Source organism: Triticum dicoccoides, chromosome 4A, assembly GCF_002162155.2.
Source record: "Triticum dicoccoides isolate Atlit2015 ecotype Zavitan chromosome 4A, WEW_v2.0, whole genome shotgun sequence".
Taxonomy (NCBI): Eukaryota; Viridiplantae; Streptophyta; class Magnoliopsida; order Poales; family Poaceae; genus Triticum; species Triticum dicoccoides.
The window spans coordinates 128,286,296-128,305,424 of NC_041386.1; the positions used below are offsets into that span (position 1 = coordinate 128,286,296).

The following is a 19,129-nucleotide window of genomic DNA, read 5'->3' on the forward strand; positions in this document are numbered from 1 at the left end:
TTGGATTTATTTGGATTTCAGCAACATAGGTTGTTAGGGTCGGCAGTCCTATAAATGCTCTATAGTGCAACTGATGGCAGTAGCTGAATATTTTGCCCATTGGGATATCATCTATGATTTTGCTAATGGATTACAAATCTATAGAGTGCATACAAAGGCACTACAGATTGTGGACGAATTAGGTAGTACCTTTCAAGTGGAATTATGCCATGCTGGTGATCTTAAGTGCAACCTCCCTCGACACTGCATAACGATACCCCGTGTTCATATTTTCTGCTTGTCGTCTTTGCAACAGAACACTGATGATTCATGTTTCGCTAAGAAACTATTACATGAAGTCTGCTTTATGCAGTCCTCTTATAAATTATGTGCTCAAAAGGCACCATCGGTGTTCAAGTTCAGTCACAAAATTGTTCGCCTGAAGCTACCAAATTACACGAATGAAGGCATTCCATGTGTCCAGCCAACATATTACCTTGAAGGAGGCTCTGCTCAAGCATATTTGAAACTGCACGAAGTTTTGGCTGCTGTTGTTTACATGTTTGAGGGTAGTACTATTCAGATCTGGGAGTTGTTTCTCTGTTTCGAGCGTCCACTGGACCAGGCAACACTCAATACTAAACAGATGCAGTTTGACTACAAGGACTTGCAGTTTGGTCCATGCTACGTACCGCAGCAAAGTGAAGTTTTTCAGTTTTATCTGGATCGAACAAAATTTCTGGGTTGCAGTCCTATTTCTGATAAATTGCAGGGAATTATTCATATTATGCATATGTCAGTGCACTGGATGTTTTTGAGTCAAGAAGAATTTAAAGGAGTGGTTGTGCTTCAATCAACTTTCACACTAACAATGCATGGGAACGGTGCTCCAATCTCCTTGGGAATTGCATAAGGATACTTCCAGTGCAGCTCTCATGCTCGTGGTTTTTGAAACGGGGCAAAAATGATTCAGGTTTCAATGGTCATGACAAGCTCCTTCACAGCAAGCAGCGATTGGGTGCTCTAAGTACAACACTTCCAAGTAGTGTCTATATTCAGTTCGTGCAATTTTGGCCATTATTGTCTTTTGCTCCAGCTGGTATCACGATGCAATGGCAGTGGGACAAGCATCAATCGCGGGACAAAAATTCACAACATATTTTTATGTTGCCTCAACCCCTTTCTGAACCAATATTATGTGAGGTTAATCATGGCTGGTATTTCGACACTCTCAAACTATTTGCGATTCAGGCTGTACAATTTGCAACAGAGATTCATTATTCAGATTCCAGTCTATTTGGTAGTGTATCATTCTCCTTTGGGCATAAACAAATGTTTTGCTGGACTCCAGATACGCCAGCTAGTGGCGACCACCTTGAGCAATTGTGGGATCCCGGAGGCCTTGCAAGCTACATATGCAGTACATGTGCATTGACTTCCCTAGTGCATTATTTGTTTGCAGTTTGGCTTGCATATGCGACTCCTATATGCATCCAGTTGGGAATGGAGAAGCCAATGGCCAGCGGCGAACTAAATCAGGGGATGACCATCCATTTCTTGCCTGGAACATTGGAGCTTGAATGCAGACTTGACAAGCTCATAGCAATACAGGGGTTCTTGCTGCCATTATATTGCCAGTCATGCAAGTCCATGAGGAGTGGACAAATCTGTGTGTGGGGCACACCTCATGGTCTAGGATGCTTCACAGTCATCCAGGAAGGCTATGGGACTTCAGCTTCCGATCGAGGCACTTTTCAAGGAGGGAGGGTTTTCATCACCAATGTCGTTGTCGTCATCGTGCAAGGCTCCATCCACCACAAGTACTATCTCAACTTCGATCAAGACTATGTTGGCAACGACCACTTCTGCGGCGCCTCTTGGGATGGAGTCACCATCGGCCACGGCTACTCCAACCTTGTCGTTCAAGCCAACCCCGACTTCGACTACCATCAAGACTTCAAGCTAGTCAAGGAACGCCGCATGCAATGGGATCATGGCGGCTCTCGGTGGTGTCGGCTTGGGGTCAAGCCGCATTTCAAGGAGGGGGATGTTAGGAGCCCTCCTACTATCACATGCTTGGGCTGGCCCCTTGGGCCAGCTAAACGGGCTTGGCCCATTCTGGAATGACCAAGGCGATAAGAGCCTAGGAGAGGCGACGTCCAGGGCATCCAGTGGATCATGGCTTTGGCACAGCGACTCTCTTCCCCTACCTCTTGTCCTCCTCCTTCTGTTCTTCCTGATCCCCAAACCTTGTATCTCCATTGGTGTTGCTTGTAATCAAAGCTTGTATCCAATAGATATTGAGAGAGACATCTGATACCCTACACTAGTGGCACGGAACCGATTGTCCAAGAGTAAGTAATATGCAACAGTTGCCTGGAAAAATTGTCTAAAGTCAATTATGAAATAACTGAATGGAATGAAGAACTGACTTTTGTTTGCATATACCTCATTTTGCAGCATATTGCACAATGATTCACACACATGGTCTTTATCATACCCCAGGTTGACAATCTCTTTAAGTGTATCTTCATCAATCTTCAGAAATGAACATAGAGCAAATCAGCATACATTGACGTAGAAATAGCATTTTAAAGCTTGCTAGTAAAAGAAATTTTTGATAGATAAAAGCGGCATTGCAAGGAGACTTAACGTGCTAGGTGCTACCTTTTCATCTCGTTGGGATAGATTACTAGTAGTAAGGAATTACTCCCTTCACTTCATATTATTACATGATGTTTAACTTTCATAATCTTTTCTCTTCTCATAAATCTTTGAGCCACAGCTGCTGGATAGTTTTGTTGTTTGGCTAGTTTTTTCCCGAGTAACCAGCAGGAGCAGTGCCTTTCACTTAAGCAGTATAATTTTTTTTACAATTATGTACATGGCCAAGAGGACGGCATGTGGACTACTCGCAAATAAAAGGTTAGAAGAGCTATGAAGGTGGATATCTGAGAACGGAGCATCGCTCTGTTGGCAAGGCATGCAGTATGCAGCCAGCCCGCCCGCATCCGAATCTCGACTCAACAGGGTGTCAAGGTTGTTTCTTCTATTAAAAATACCACCAAGGGCTAGTCCTAACTGATCTTGTTTTAGAGGAACCGAGCAGTGCTCGGTTGGCTAGAGCACAGGCCCGTGACCTCGTCCACTCGAGTTCGAGGGGCAGCCTCCGCATGATGCCTCATTTCTACCTAACAAAGTACCGTCAAGGGAGGAAAACTTCCCCCTTTAACCACGTTTATGAAGGTGGATATCCACTAGGGCCCCCTCTGTGACCTCGTGAAAAGTTGCCTACTCAGACTCTCGGTGTTCTCTTCTTAATACGAAATGACCATGCAATTTGGTGCATGTTTGAGAAAAAAAGAATCTTTGAGCCACAACTTGACCATATATTTCTATAATATTGTGTTTGCAAATATTATATGAAGATTATGCCTATAAAAGATAACATTTCATGACAAAAGTATCGATGTTACTTTTCCTATGATCCATCCAAGATCCTGTATATACTAGTCGATAAAGGTTGAGAAGTTTTACTGTGCACATAAGATAGTCACTTGAAATGTGAAATAGATGGGTACCATTTTGGCTTGCTGCGCCGTGTCTGGTGGAGGCACTGCCAGGTAGCGAGGAAAGCGATTCTGAAACCATGGGTGTTCTCGAATTTCCCGAATTGTGATTCTCTTCATAGGATCAACAACAAGCATTCTTGGGATCAAATCCCTTGCAAGAGCAGATAAATGACTTGGAAGGGTATAGATGCCTCCCTGGAACACCAAACAAGGGGGCGTCAAATCTCCACATAAAAAATGAATGCTAAAGTCCAACTAATCTTTTTTTTGAACATAAAGTCCAACTAATCTACATGAACGTTTTTTGATTTTCAGAACAAAAGGTATACACTTGTCAGGTCCAACTTAATCTACATGTGTTCTGTCTCACCTTTATCTTTTTGAACAGTTTGGGAATATTGTCATCATTAAATGGAAGAGTGCCACAAAGAAGAGCATAAAGTATCACCCCGCAGCTCCAAACATCAGCCTCAGGTCCAGCATATAATTTACGTGAGATAACCTGCACAGAAACACTCACTAAGCTATTAGCGCAAACAATGCGTTTCAGGAAGCACAAGGATAAAGACTCAAGTAAGACAAATTAGTGAATACCTCTGGTGCGGCATAGTTTGGACTCCCGCAGCCAGTCTTCAGAAAATGGCCATCATGCATGACATTACTTAACCCAAAGTCGGCAAGTTTCACATTGTATTTGGAATCAAGTAACAGGTTCTCTGGCTTTAGATCATGATGAGCAACCATGTTTCTGTGGCAGTATTCAACACCAGATATAATCTGTGCAAGAAAATTTAAATAAAAAAGCATTGAGACAAAACCTGAATATGCATCCAGTGAATCTAAAAGAACTCTTCAAATTACATATTTGCCTCCAGAAGGATATACCATCTCTTTATGTTTTAAAGCACAATTTGATTTAAGTACCGAGACTAAGACAATCAAGGCATAGAGAAGAAGATGCCATTTAAACAAAAAATGATTTAACTAGTGATACTAAGATAACCAAGGCATCAAAAGAACAAGACACCGGAGTGATACTAAAACAATAGACGCATCAAGAAGACGTTAACTTTTTGATCAGTTAAACCCAAACGACAAAGCAATCACCTTGGAAAGCTTGCAACTCAATGTAGTACAGGTCATGAGCTAAAAATTAGATGAATGCAAACTGAGCAAATTGATCAGGATTTGCAGAGTCAGCACGCGAGGAATGTGGACACTGGACAATTGGCCAGCATATCCAGACATTTCACGATCAAAATAAGAAGCTCAGCAAAGTTCCTATTTTTATGCCCAAAAAATGTGTTCCTGCATGCCAAGAGCAGAAAAAGGCACCTGCTGGAAGATTCGACGAGCCTCATCTTCCTGTAACCGCCCTTTCTCAACAATGCAGTCGAATAGCTCACCATACTTGCAATATTCCATCACAACAAATATATCTGTAGGTGTGTAAATGACCTCATAAAGCCGGATGATATGAGGGTGGATGAACAACCTCAATATCTTGATCTCTCTCTTTGCTGGAAACAAGATATGAGAAAACAATAGAAGTAAAGTGTTAAGACATTCAGCCTATGAAGAAATTCAAGCTGCAAATTTTACTTACTCACAGCAACAACACAAGGTGAACTTTCTTATTTACAGAAGCCTGATGTATCCTAGACAAATGTACTTTATCTCGACTAATTAATTAACTGGGAATCAGGAACACACTCACAAGTCTGACCAGCACTGAAGGCAGATAACTAGAAATCTTGAGCAAGCAAAGCCGAATGTAGCCTAGACTAATGAATAAGGAGACATACCTTTCTCTTCCATTTCCAAAGTTCTCATTTGACGACGGTTCAGAATCTTTATAGCAACTTTGTGCCCTGTATGCTTATGCTCTGCAATCCTCACTTTTCCAAATGTGCCTATACCTAATGTTCTGCCCACATTGTAGTTCTTTAATGCGTCAGAATGCCCACCTCCTCTAGTGTTCCCTTCCATTTTCACTATGTCAAAAAAACAAGAGAAACGATATATGTGATTCAGCAAACGGTTTTATAGTTCAAACATAGATGCACATTAGGCTAAAACTGAAACATTTCTAATCGGATTCCCTCTTCTTAGAGACCTTGAGCGTGACATGAGTAGGCTGGCCAAAACTATCACTATGGACATGAGTGGCGAGGGCAAGTGCGGTTCAAAGGTCAACAAAATGGGTGAAGTTCCCTTCTCATATAGGGACAGACACATATTCAGTCGCTGAATGTAACACCCCGTATGTAACATGCCATATTTGTATTCCAACTCTTGCCGTTTCCGGCACTAAGTTATGATATTTCCTCGTTGTCGGGTTTTTGTCTTCGTGTTCTTTTGTCTTTGTCATGCATCTCACATCATGTCATCATGTGCATTGCATTTGCATACGTGTTCGTCTCATGCATCCGAGCTTTTTCCCCGTTATCCGTTTTGCATTCCGGCGCTCCTATGTCCTCCGGTGTCCCTTTCTACCTCTTTTCGTGTGCGGGTATTAAACGTTCTCGGATTGGACCGAGACTTGCCACGTGGCCTTGGTTTTCTACCGGTAGACCACCTGTCAAGTTTCGTATCATTTGGACTTCGTTTGATACTCCAACGGTTAACCGAGGGACCAAAAAGGCCTCGTGTGTGTTGCAGCCCAACACCCCTCCAAAGTGGCCCAAAACCCACCTAAACCCCTTCCATCATCTAGGTCGTTCGATCACGATCGCGTGGCCGCAAACCGTGCTCAATTTGGAGCCTCCTAGCTCCTCCTACCTATAAATATAGCCTCTCCCCCGAAATTCCGGATCTTTTCCCCCCAAACCCTAGCTCCCCGCTCCTCCGCCGCGCCGGACGCGTCCGCCGCCGCCGTCTCCGCCAACCGCAGCACGCCAAGTGTCCCAGCCGGCCTCCCACCGCCGCAGCCCGTGGCCGGCCCTCCCGCCGCCCGACCGGGCCCCGAAGCCCATCGCCTCTCCTCAGTCCACATGCCGCCCATCTCCTCCCGCGCCGACGACGAACCCCGCCGCCACCGCGCCGACCATCGCCGTTGTCCGCTCCCCGCCGCACCGACACGAGCCTCCCCGCCTCCGACCTCCTCCGGCCGCCTACGCCCTCGCCGGCGCCGCCCCGCACCTCCTCCAGCCGGCCACCGGGTCCCCGCAACTCCGGCGAGCTCCATCGGCAACTCCGGTGAACAGTGAACCCGGCGAGCGCCTCGAAGTCCGTGCCGCTATAGTGCCCAGCACGATCCGGATCTGGATCTAAAAAAACCCTAGCGGTTGACTTTTTCCCTCTCCTCCAAATATTTTTGCATATTTTCATCATGTCATAACTCATCATCGGTGGCTCCATTTCAGGCGTGTAGCATATCGTAATGTTCGTCTCGACGAGTACTTCATTTCATCTCATTGCATCATGTTCATTTGAGCTCATCTTGATGCCCTAAATGTTGTTGGAAGAGTGCTAGTTTCTGTTGGTTTCAGATTCATATCAGTAATTGGACATTTGTCATTTTTGCTATGATTAACGTGTGCCTCCTATGAATTTGAGCCATACATGTGTTTTGAAGTATGCCATGCCATCTTTACAGGGGTGTATGCCATGTATTTTTGTGATCTCTGTGGTAACTAGCACAAGCATGCAAAGTAGTCCTTGTAATGTTGCTGATTTCAGGGACTTTGAAATATTCAAAGTCTTTGTCGTGTCAATATTTTTATGCCATGTATTCATTTTGCTACCGAGTGATCCGTGCCTCTTTTGAGCATGATCAGTAAGGATGTTTTGTAGATATGATTGTGCTCTATCCATCCATGTCTTTATTTGCAGTTATGGAGCACCCTAGCTTGAGTCAATCGAGCTCTACTTTTGCTATAAAATGTTCCTGGCAGAATGTTTACATGTTAAGCATTTTTGTCGAGCTTGTTGTAGTTGATCCATACATGATTTGTTGTTGTTCTTGCCATGTTTAGCTTCTATGCTATGTCTACTTGCTGGGTGTATGCTGAGTTTATCATGCCATGTTTTATGGTGAGTGCATCGAGCTCGTAAACATGCCTACTTGATATCTGTTTTGCCATGTTCCAGTTTTCTACTAAGTCTGAATCTGTTAACGATAATTGCTATGTGCACATGGTTGCTATTGTATTTTCTGATCCCTTTTGGCTTATGGTCACTAAGGGACTTTTGTTTTATGCTTTGAATAGCTTCATGCCATGCCTTGCTTTGCCATGATATATTCATGTAGCATGTTGTTATCTTGCTCTAAACATTGCTTCTCAATGTTAAATTCCTGACTTGAGTTATTTTCAGTAAGTCTGTAACCTGATATCTTTTGCACTTTTGTCATGCTTGTTTGAACCTGCTATTGAGTGAATTAGCCGTAGCTCAGTGTTCATCTTTTGTCAAGCATCTTGAGTGGATCCCTGTCATGTATTTTGTTGCTATGTTAGAGTGTTGTAGCATGTTGTTCTTGATGCATTTAGATAGCCTCGTGCTGTTAATCACAGCTTTGTGCCATATTTGTTTTGATTGCCATTTCCAAACCGTGCATCCGATTCCGGCGATCTTTATATCGATTTCGACCGAAATCAACTCATCTTTTCAGTGCCACTCTTGGTTTTCCAAGTTGAGGCCAGGTTCAATCATTCCTTTCCAAAACATGCATATGCATCGCATATCACATCCCGCATATCATGCTATGTTTTGCATCATGTTGTTTGTTCATTGCACGTGGTTGATTATGTCTCCCTTTGCTTGTGTTCTTGCTTTGGGTAGAGCCGGGAGACGAGTACGTGATTGAGGAGCCCGTTGAGTATGTTTACGATGATCAAGCTAACGTTAACTCAGAGAACTTTGCAGGCCTATGCTACGATACCTACCTCTTTCTTATCCTCGAAATCATTTCTATCTTTGCTTGATAGATACTCGCTCTTTTGCTATGCCTATGCTACGATACCTACCTCTTTCTTATCATGCCTCTCATATTGCCATGTCAAACCTCTAACCCACCTTGTCCTAGCAAACCATTGTTTGGCTATGTTACCGCTTTACTCAGCCTCTCTTATAGCGTTGCTAGTTGCAGGTGAAGATTGGAGTTTGTTTCTTGTTGAAACATGTTATTGTTGGGATATAATTATTATATCTTGTCTACTTTAATGCATCTATACACTTGATAAAGGGTGGAAGGCTTGGCCTTATGCCTGGTGTTTTGTTCCACTCTTGTCGCCCTAGTTTCCGTCATACCAGTGTTATGTTCCTTGATTTTGCGTTCCTTACACGGTTGGGTTATAATGGGAACCTCTTAACAGTTCGCCTTGAATAAAACTCCTCCAGCAAGGCCCAACCTTGATTTTACCATTCGCCACCTAGCCTTTTTCCCTTGGGTTTCGCGGACTCAAGGGTCATCTTTATTTTAACCCCCCGGACCAGTGCTTCTCTAAGTGTTGGTCCAACTTGAGCGATGTCCGGGGCTATGTGACGTCCCCGATTTGACCGTACACTAATCATGCGCGCAAACGTGTACGGTCAAGATCAGGGACTCACGAGAAGATACCACAACACAACTCTACAAATAAAATAAGTCATACAAGCATCATATTACAAGCCAGGGGCCTCGAGGGCTCGAATACAAGAGCTAGATCATAGACGAGTCAGCAGAAGCAACAATATCTGAGTACAGACATAAGTTAAACAAGTTTACCTTAAGAAGGCTAGCACAAACTGGGGTACAGATCAAAAGAGGCGCAGGCCTCCTGCCTGGGATCCTCCTAAACTACTCCTGGTCGTCGTCAGCGGCCTGCACGTAATAGTAGGCACCTCCCGAGCAGTAGTAGTCTTCGTCGACGGTGGCGTCTGGCTCCTGGGCTCCATCGTCTGGTCGCAGCAATCGGGTATAGAAAGGGGAAAAAGAGGAAGCAAAACAACCGTGAGTACTCATCCAAAGTACTCGCAAGCAAGGAGCTACACTACATATGTATGCATTGATATCAAATGGAATGAGGGTATCATATGTGGACTGAACTGTAGAATGCCGGAATAAGAGGAGGATAGCTAGTCCTTATCGAAGACTACGCTTCTGGCCACCTCCATCTTGCAGCATGTAGAAGAGAGTAGATGGTAAGTTCACCAAGTAGCATCGCATAACATAATCCTACCCGACGATCCTCTCCTCGTCGCCCTGTTAGAGAGCGATCACCGGGTTGTATCTGGCACTTGGAAGGGTGTGTTTTATTAAGTAACCAGTTCTAATTGTCATAAGGTCAAGGTACAACTCCAAGTCGTCATGTTACCAAAGATCACGGCTATTCAAATAGATTAACTTCCCTGCAGAGGTGCGTCATATTTCCCAACACGCTCGATCCTCTTTGTCTGGACACACTTGTCTAGGTCATGCCCGGCCTCGGAAGATCAACACGCCGCAACCCTACCTAGGCACAACAGAGAGGTCAGCATGCCGGTCTAAATCCTATGCGCGCAGGGGTCTGGGCCCATCGCCCATTGCACACCTGCACGTTACGTACGCGGCCGGTGAGCAGACCTAGCAACCTCCATTACAAAGGAAGTTGCATTACGCGGTCCAACCCGACGCGCGCCGCTCAGTCGCTGACGCCACGAAGGCTTCGGCTGATACCATGCCATCGAGTGCCCATAACTGTTCCCGCGTAGTTGGTTAGTGCGTATAGGCCAGTAGCCAGACTCGGATCAAATACCCAGATCTTCTTAAGCGTGTTATTTTGAAGTAACCGTGAACGCCGACCAGGGCCAGGCCCACCTCTCTCCTACGTGGTCTCAACCTGCCCTGTCGCTCCGCCTCAAAGTAACTATCGGGGGCCGTCTGGAACCTAGGCCCACCACTACCTGGGTGGAACCACCTGCCCCTTCAGCCCCACATCAGAATCACTTGCGGGTACTCAACGAGCCGACCCGACTTTAGTCACCACCTGTATAGCATGTATATATAGTATATATCCGTGATCAACACCCGACGTGATCACGGCCCGATAGTATAGCATGGCACACTGACAAGAATGTAGGGCCACTGATGATAATCTAGTATCCTATACTAAGCATTTAGGATTGTAGGTAAGGTATCAACAGTTGTAGCAACAATGACAGGCTATGCATCAGAATAGGATTAACGGAAAGCAGCAACATGCTACACTACTCTAATGCAAGCAGTAAAGGGAAGAATAGGCGATATCTGGTGATCAAGGGGGGGCTTGCCTGGTTGCTCTGGCAAGAAGGGTCATCAACACCGTAGTCGACAACAGGGGTACGATAGCGGTCTCGGGGTCTTCCGGAAAGAAGTAACGGAGGGAAACACAATAAATAACAGTGCAACCAAAGCATCACAAGGCATAACATGACAATACACGGTGCTAGGGGTGCCCTAACGCGGTATGAGGTGGTACGGCAAAGGGGGGAAACATCCGGGAAAATATCCCCGGGGTTTCGCGTTTTCGGACAGATGAATTGGAGGGGGAAAGTTACGTGTTCGCTATGCTAGGAATGCGTGGCGAAAGAACGGGCTACGTAACCGGATTCGTCTCGTCGTTTTGAGCAACTTTCATGTACAAAGTTTTTCCATCCGAGCTACGGTTTATTTTATATTAATTTTCTAAAATTTTAAACATTTTCTTTTTTATTAATTTCGAGAATAAAATGCAAAATTACCCTTTTGTACTCAGGGACAGCTAGAACCAGATGCTTACAGGTGGGGTCAGGTTCTGAGTTGACCCAGTCAATACTTGACTGGTCAACTAATGAACAGTGCCAGTTGGGACCCAATTGTCATAGACTCTGTTTTTATTAAGTCAATTAATTAGAGATAACCAACACAGGTGGTCCACATGTCATTTGCTATTAAAGTAAATTAGCACTAATTTAACACAAACTAATCTAATCCTAATTTAACACAAACTAATCTAATCCTAATTTAACAAGGGGCCGGCCGCACTGGACAATTCCCTAGCCGGCCACACACGTAACACACACACCACACACGGATGGCCATGGCATGGCCATGGCTAGTAGCAGTAGCAGTCCGCGGTAGTAGGCAGTAGGAGCACCAGCAGCGGAGCATAGTTAGCAGCAAAACGGCACTAGCAGGAGCAGCGGCGCCGGCGGCAACTAGCAGCAGCACCAACAGTAAGCAGCGGCGGCAGCAGAGAGTAGCAGCAGAGCAGTGAGCAACACAAGCAACAGAGCAGTTACGACTTACGATAGCTAGACGGAGCAGGGCGCACGACCACGTGCGCCAAGCACCAGTGCAGCGAGCGGAGCCACATCGGCAAAGCAGCAGCGGCAGGCGGACGTACGCGCACCTGAGGTCGAGGGCGCGACCCGCGGGGCTGTGATTGGACGGGAGCAGCTAGTGTGCGGCGCAGGCGCAGCCATGGACGCGTCCCGCGGGCGTATGTCGCGGCAAGTAGCGACGAGGTGCGGTCGGGAGAAGTCAAGCGCGGGCAGGGTGAGCACGAGCTCACAGAGGGTTCCAACGCGTCGGCTAAGACGGCCTAAAGCGACAGATTCGACGGGGAAAAAGAGGGAGACGACGAGGAGCTCACCGGGCCCTGCAGATGTGCGTTCGCGGGCTCGGGGGAGGCTTGGTGACGACGGCGTGTTGGCGGCGTTCTCCGTCGACCGGAGGGGGAGGCAGGGTCGAGCGCGTCGACGACGGACAACGACGGTTGCCCGCGGAGGGGATCGACGGAAGCGACGGCACGAGGGCGTCCTAGCTGGTGGCGCTCGGCGTGGAAGAAGAGGATGACGACGCGCTTCTTCTGGGCATCAGCGGACGGCGAACGGTGGCCGGTGGCTACGGCAACGACGACGGCGGCGCAATCACCGCGCGAGCTCTTGCGCTCGATTTCGAGCAGATGAGGAGGGGGCGCGATGGGGAAAAGGAGGGGATCGGGCGAGCTCGATCTAGGGTTCCCAGGGGGTGTGCTTATAGGGATGGGGATGCTCTGTGGCATGCGTGGTGGCAATCGAGCGACGACGGCCGCGGATGAACGACACGCACTAGTCTCTGTAGGTAAGGTTGAAGAGGAGGGAGAGATGGGCTGGATTGGGTAATATTCACGATGGGCCAAGTGCACTGTGCAAAAAGAGCCCACTCCACGGTAGTAGTTAGGCATCTTTCTTTTTTTAACTGTTTTGTAATTTCTCCAATGTTTTGCATTTACTTTATGTTGTCAGATGATTTTTGTTAATTGTGTGACTTAGCACATAAATACTAGGCTATCTTACAGGGATGTACAAAAAGGTTTGAGGCCATTTGGGACTATTCAAATTTATATTTGAATTAAAATGTGTTTATTTAATCCCGCTGATCCGCTAAAAAGTCCTAGGGGCAATTTTAAAATACATTTAATGTTGTTTCCTATATGTTAAATTATTTACTGAATATTTTCAACCCATTCAACATTTTTATTTGTCAGTTTGAGGAAATGTTTTCTCACTTGCAATTTATATTGGATTTTTGGAGTTGATTTGAAACAGGCGGCAGTTAGCATAGTAATCATGATGACATGGCATCATTAGCATGAGATCACTGTAGCTTAATTATCTGGGCGTCACAATTCTCCTCCAGTACAAGAAATCTCGTCCCGAGATTCTAAGAGATGGAGTAAGGGGGAAAGATCTGGTTACGAAATTCTAATGAATCTTCTCGGTCTTGCTTGCTCTTCTTGAAGAGATCGATCCATTATATTGATGTCTTCGTTCCTCTGCTTCAGGTAATCATGATGTAGCTGTCGTCTTTCCTTCAGGATCTTCATCGTACTTACGAAAGGATTAGAGGGGAAAAGCTGTATAAGGACGAATTCTACAAGATTGAGCATCGTTCGGTTAACTCATGGGGAGAAGCATAAGTATCTCCTGAGTTGAAACTTAAGAAGATATCGAGAGCAAAGTAAGAAGATACCATGGGAAGTTTCAAATGAATAGGCAATCGTTTGATGTTTGAAAGACCGTGCGAATGGGGTCCAGAGCAACGAGATTGAGTATTGCGCCTGTTACCAGAATAGATCACTAGGATGATGGCCCGTGAATTTCATACGAAGCCAAGCGTGAGGAATAACCTTGGGAACAGTGATGTATAGAAGAGTCAGGTTTTGATCCTGTCGAACTGTGGGTTATGGGCCGACCATGTGGGTTAAAGTAGGAAGGGCGGTGACGTCTTGCACGATCATGTAAGCAAGGCACGTCAGAGAATAACCGATCAGTTATGTTGGCAGCATCGTTGGTACCAAGGGCGAGGGACGAAGAGAACCATTTTCCTGCTCGTTGAAACGAGGCGGACCAGTAGGCAAAGTTCTCGTCCATCGGTGGTTACCGGAATGTCGTCAACAAAAGTAACAAGGTCTTACTGACAGAATTTTACACCGAGGTGTTTACATAAGCAGGAGAATATTTACTGCTTAGATTATAATGATCACCATAAGGGTCAAACCAAACAATGGAAGGGAAAATGTGTTTATCAGATTAACAGAACAATGGAAAGGAAAATGTGTTTAAACACATATTTTAGGGGCATATCCTTCCCAAGGACAAGCAGAGCATGATATCTGTGACAAGATATAATGTAGAAAACCCTTTAGGTAAGGGGAGAGAAATATCATGACATTACCCATACAACGGTGTTTGGATAATTAAGCAAGAAACATTTAACATTGGGCTTCAAATATCCTTGTTGAAAAATCGGAGTACCGGTGACAAGCTTCGAGATAGAATTGACAAGGTCTTCCAGCAAAGGTCAGGCTCTGGATACATGAAGGATCCATCAGGAACAACTTGTAGAATAAGTCTTACAATTTCCTCATGAAAGAATGGATAACCTTGCAGAAAAAGGAAACTATAACACTAGGTGTGCTAGGCATGACATCACCTTACCAGGTCATGTAAAGATGTTATAATTGGTGTCAGGATAACTCAGACTCGGGATGCTTGAGAAGAAAGGTGCAACACAAATTGACAAGATGACATTGTAAGATTCTCGGAAAATGAACTATGGAAGCGAGTTCCGAAACAAGAGTTCATTATTACACCAAGGGGAGGCTGAGGAGGTGGCTGATGGACTCAACGACAATTCAATGAGATTTCCAAAAGATGGATTTCCACAATTATGTGAACAAGGAGTTAACATTAGTCAGATCAAATGATATAATGATGTATGCTCGAGGAAAACATACACAATTAATCATTGGTTGAAATGTGTACACGAGATATGGGCTTAGGTGGTACGATCGGTGCTAGAATGGTGATTCAATAACCAATAGTTTAAGAATGAGCTCTCAACTGGTAACTTCAAAGCAATTGGGTTGCTAGAAGTTCAGAATCCAAGTAGCACCATTCACTTGTCGGTATTCTGGTTAGAAACAACACGGAGACCAAGAAATGACGGAGATGGCGAGAAGTATTACCATAACAAGAATTCTTAAGAGGTGGTGAAATTCTCTCGACATTCTTGACTTAAAAGATGGTAATACTCCAAGGTAAGAAGAACAAATGCTGGATAGGAAGGATCTCAAGGTATAACACAAAACATGAACAAGTTCGTGTTGAATGGAAGGCAATAACGTGGTCGATGATAACACAAGTCATCAAGGGCAAGGATGGTATTTCTCATCATGGATTCAGTTGATATCCTGGAAGAGCTCAAAATGCTGATGATGATCACGACACATTTGTCAAGATATTTCATGAAGATGTAATCGATCGGCGATGCCATCAAGACAAATGATGATGAAGCGAAAAGTTATGGGAACCAAGGGTGCGACATAAACTCGAAATCAAGTTTGATGTCCAATGAGAAATGATATGACGAGGAAGTTCGACGTAAGTTCAACACACTGTCGAAATTTGTGCTCTAGGAAGAAGGACCAGGTAGCATAGTTAAAATTAGCACGATAATGATATAGCCGATCAGGCTAGGAATGACTTGAAGGATTATTAAACTCGTAAGCAACGAAAATTGTTTAGAGTTATTGAATCGGAGTGTGGACTCGATTCACTATTCGGTGTTCTCGATTGACTAATAACTCATAACCCGAGGAAAGATTGGAATCGGCGAGAATTAATTGTAGATGAAGAACTCATAAGAAGTTATGCAGTTCCATGACATTATCAAGATATCACAGTGTAATACTCAACGGTAGATCAAAGTAAAGGTTGGACAGGTGCAATGATCTGCACAAGAAAAGTACTTCAACTTGTCCGATAAATGGTATTAATGAGAAAATATGGTCGGAACCATGATTGCAAAGGACCAAACATAGATACAGGACGAACTTATAACAAGGGGATTATTATCATTTACAGGAAGCTTCGATGATAAGTTTCACATCGGGTCCACGGGCATGAACGCAAAGGCTCAAGGTCGACTCCCACTTCTTCCATGCATGACCTTTCATTTTACTTCTCGCTCTTGATGAAGCTGTAGTGTAGAAATTTTATCTAGCAAAATACCAGAAGAGTATGACTCGTGAAAACTTTCGAGTTCACACTTAATAAGGAAGGCATAGGTTCAATCCTTCAGGGTATCGTGGAAATATATACCACAAGCTTCAATAGTAAATACCACAAGCTCAAAAATAGAGCATGGTTTACAAAAGTAGAGGATACAATTTACCAAAAGCATTATGTATCATGTAAAGAACTCACAAGAATTTTGGTTGTGAGGGACTTTTTTGGATAATAACCCGACAATGGGTATGGCGGTCCGCAATGGAGCTGATGTGAGCATCGGCACACAATCAGAAGAAGAAACAATGCAAATGCATTGGAGTATAGAAACAATTGACTAACTCAAAGCTCAAATGCAAAGGAATTATCATTTCCAAATCAAGGGATCAGAAGCAAACGCTCTGATCAAGGATGGATAAATTCAATAGACCTAAGGGTACAATTGACGGCAATTTGATTGGTCGAGGACCAATTCCAGTTAAAAGAATGGCAACTCAGCCGCAAAGGTAATTTATAAGGATCAATGATGATTGCGGGCATTCGCAAACATATCGAATCAAATGCTCATTATGACGATGTCAAAGGATGCTAAAATATCGCTACTCATATGGAATTAACCATATTGCAAGCAGGTAAGGAAGACGAGGAGCAATAGGCTACCGAGGATTTCGGAAGATCGAATAGCATTTCGAAGAATTTTGTGAAACACATAAACAACTGGGGATGAACGGATACTCGGTAAGTGCAAGGAATATCCGTAGGGGTATTCATGTGGCAATGAACTGCAAGGTAGTAGGCACAGGGTATTCTCGGAACAATAGAGAGAATTTTAGGGTATCATGTGATAACAAGATCAACGGAGAATGATTGTATGAACGACAAGAGTATGACGTTATCCATAAGGATATGTCGGTGGTAGGAAAATGCGAAAGCAATGAGCACAAAGTTTCGGGAGAACATTGGAGAGTATCTTCGGAACCTTCTAGTGAACAAGTCGATCATCTGGAATGAAGGGGCTCTCCGGGGGAAAGTGATCACGAGATCCTAATGTTAGATTTAGTAAAATTCATTTAACCCGAATAGAAGAGAGATGAGGGTCCTAGAGTATAAACGAGGAATAAAAAATCCTAATACCACCCAAATGGGGACGTGGGCCCGTAAGACACACATCCATGTTAGTAAAAAGTTTTGCAATGTCTAGACTCGACTTCGGCCAAGGAGTGTGGAAGGGGGATTCCTACAGGCAGTCGGCTCTGATACCAACTTGTGACGTCCCCTATTTGACCGTACACTAATCATACGCGCAAATGTGTACGATCAACATCAGGGACTCACGAGAAGATACCACAACACAACTCTACAAATAAAATAAGTCATACAAGCATCATATTACAAGCCAAGGCCCTCGAGGGCTCGAATACAAGAGCTCGATCATAGACGAGTCAGCAGAAGCAACAATATCTGAGTACAGACATAAGTTAAACAAGTTTGCTTAAGAAGGCTAGCACAAATTGGGGGACAGATCGAAAGAGGCGCATGCCTCCTGCCTGGGATCCTCCTAAACTACTCCTGGTCATCGTCAGCGGCCTGCACGTAGTAGTAGGCACCTCCCGAGCAGTAGTAGTCATCGTCGACGGTGGCGTCTGGCTCCTGGGCTCCATCGCCTGGTCGCAACAATCGGGTATAGAAAGGGGGAGCAAAGCAACCGTGAATACTCATCCAAAGTACTCGCAAGCAAGGAGCTACAGTACATATGTATGCATTGGTATCAAATGGAATGAGGGTATCATATGTGGACTGAACTGCAGAATGCCAGAATAAGAGGGGGATAGCTAGTCCTTATCGAAGACTAAGCTTCTGGCCACCTCCATCTTGCAGCATGTAGAAGAGAGTAGATGGTAAGTTCACCAAGTAGCATCGCATAGCATAATCCTACCCGGCGATCCTCTCCTCGTCGCCCTGTTAGAGAGCGATCATCGGGTTGTATCTGGCACTTGGAAGGGTGTGTTTTATTAAGTAACCAGTTCTAATTGTCATAAGGTCAAGGTACAACTCCAAGTCGTCCTGTTACCGAAGATCACGGCTATTCGAATAGATTAACTTCCCTACAGGGGTGCACCATATTTCCCAACACGCTCGATCCTCTTTGTCCGGACACACTTGTCTAGGTCATGCCCGGCCTCAGAAAATCAACACGTCGCAGCCCTACCTAGGCACAACAAAGAGGTCAGCACGCCGGTCTAAATCCTATGCGCGCAGGGGTTTGGGCCCATCGCCCATTGCACACCTGCACGTTGCGTACGCGGCCGGTGAGCAGACCTAGCAACCTCCATTACAAAGGAAGTTGCGTTACACGGTCCAACCCGGCGCGCGCCGCTCAGTCGCTAACGTCACGAAGGCTTCGGCTGATACCACGACATCGAGTGCCTATAACTGTTCCCGTGTAGTTGGTTAGTGCGTATAGGCCAATAGCCAGACTCAGATCAAATACCTAGATCTCGTTAAGCGTGTTATTTTGAAGTAACCGTGAACGCCGACCAGGGCCAGGCCCACCTCTCTCCTAGGTGGTATCAACCTGCCCTGTCGCTCCGCCACAAAGTAACAGTCGGGGGCCGTCGGGAACCTAGGTCCACCACTACCTGGGTGGAACCACCTGCCCCTTCAGCCCCACATTAGAATCACTTGCGTGTACTCAACGAGCCGACCCGACTTTAGTCACCACCTGTATAGCATGTATATATAGTATATATCCGTGATCAACACCCGACGTGATCACGGCCCGATAGTATAGCATGGCAGACTGACAAGAATGTAGGGCCATTGATGATAATCTAGCATCCTATACTAAGCATTTAGGATTGCAGGTAAGGTATCAACAGTTGTAGCAACAATGACGGCTATGCATCAGAATAGGATTAACGGAAAGCAGTAACATGCTACACTACTCTAATGCAAGCAGTAGAGGGAAGAGTAGGCGATATCTGGTGATCAGGGGGGGCTTGCCTGGTTGCTCTAGCAAGAAGGGTCGTCAACACCGTAGTCGACAACAGGGGTACCGACAGCGGTCTCGGGGTCGACCAGAAAGAAGTAACGGAGGGGAACAC

At 45.2% G+C, this 19,129-nt stretch overlaps 1 protein-coding gene across 1 annotated transcript; it reads right to left on the reverse strand.

The window, feature by feature from the left end:
- Window positions 1–267: 267 nt before the first annotated feature.
- On the reverse strand, window positions 268–12,583 carry LOC119285385 (serine/threonine protein kinase OSK4-like). The gene is made up of 8 exons (XM_037564649.1): window positions 12,125–12,583; window positions 5,357–5,545; window positions 4,887–5,071; window positions 4,146–4,328; window positions 3,922–4,053; window positions 3,561–3,746; window positions 2,428–2,517; window positions 268–2,355 (listed from the first exon to the last, which is right to left on the reverse strand). The coding sequence occupies exons 2-8, from the start codon at window positions 5,538–5,540 to the stop codon at window positions 2,257–2,259; spliced, it is 1,059 nt and encodes a 352-aa protein (XP_037420546.1). The 5' UTR covers window positions 5,541–5,545; window positions 12,125–12,583; the 3' UTR covers window positions 268–2,256.
- Window positions 12,584–19,129: the final 6,546 nt, after the last annotated feature.

Bases quoted from the DNA above. Each gene is read 5' to 3' on its own strand.
- LOC119285385 (XM_037564649.1), bottom strand. From the start codon at position 5,540: ATGGAAGGGAACACTAGAGGAGGTGGGCATTCTGACGCATTAAAGAAC. The intron at 5,072-5,356 runs GTATGTCTCCTT...TCTTGTTTCCAG, and splicing joins TTTGGAAATGGAAGAGAAAG to CAAAGAGAGAGATCAAGATA. The intron at 4,054-4,145 runs GTATTCACTAAT...GTTTCTGTGCAG, and splicing joins CAAACTATGCCGCACCAGAG to GTTATCTCACGTAAATTATA.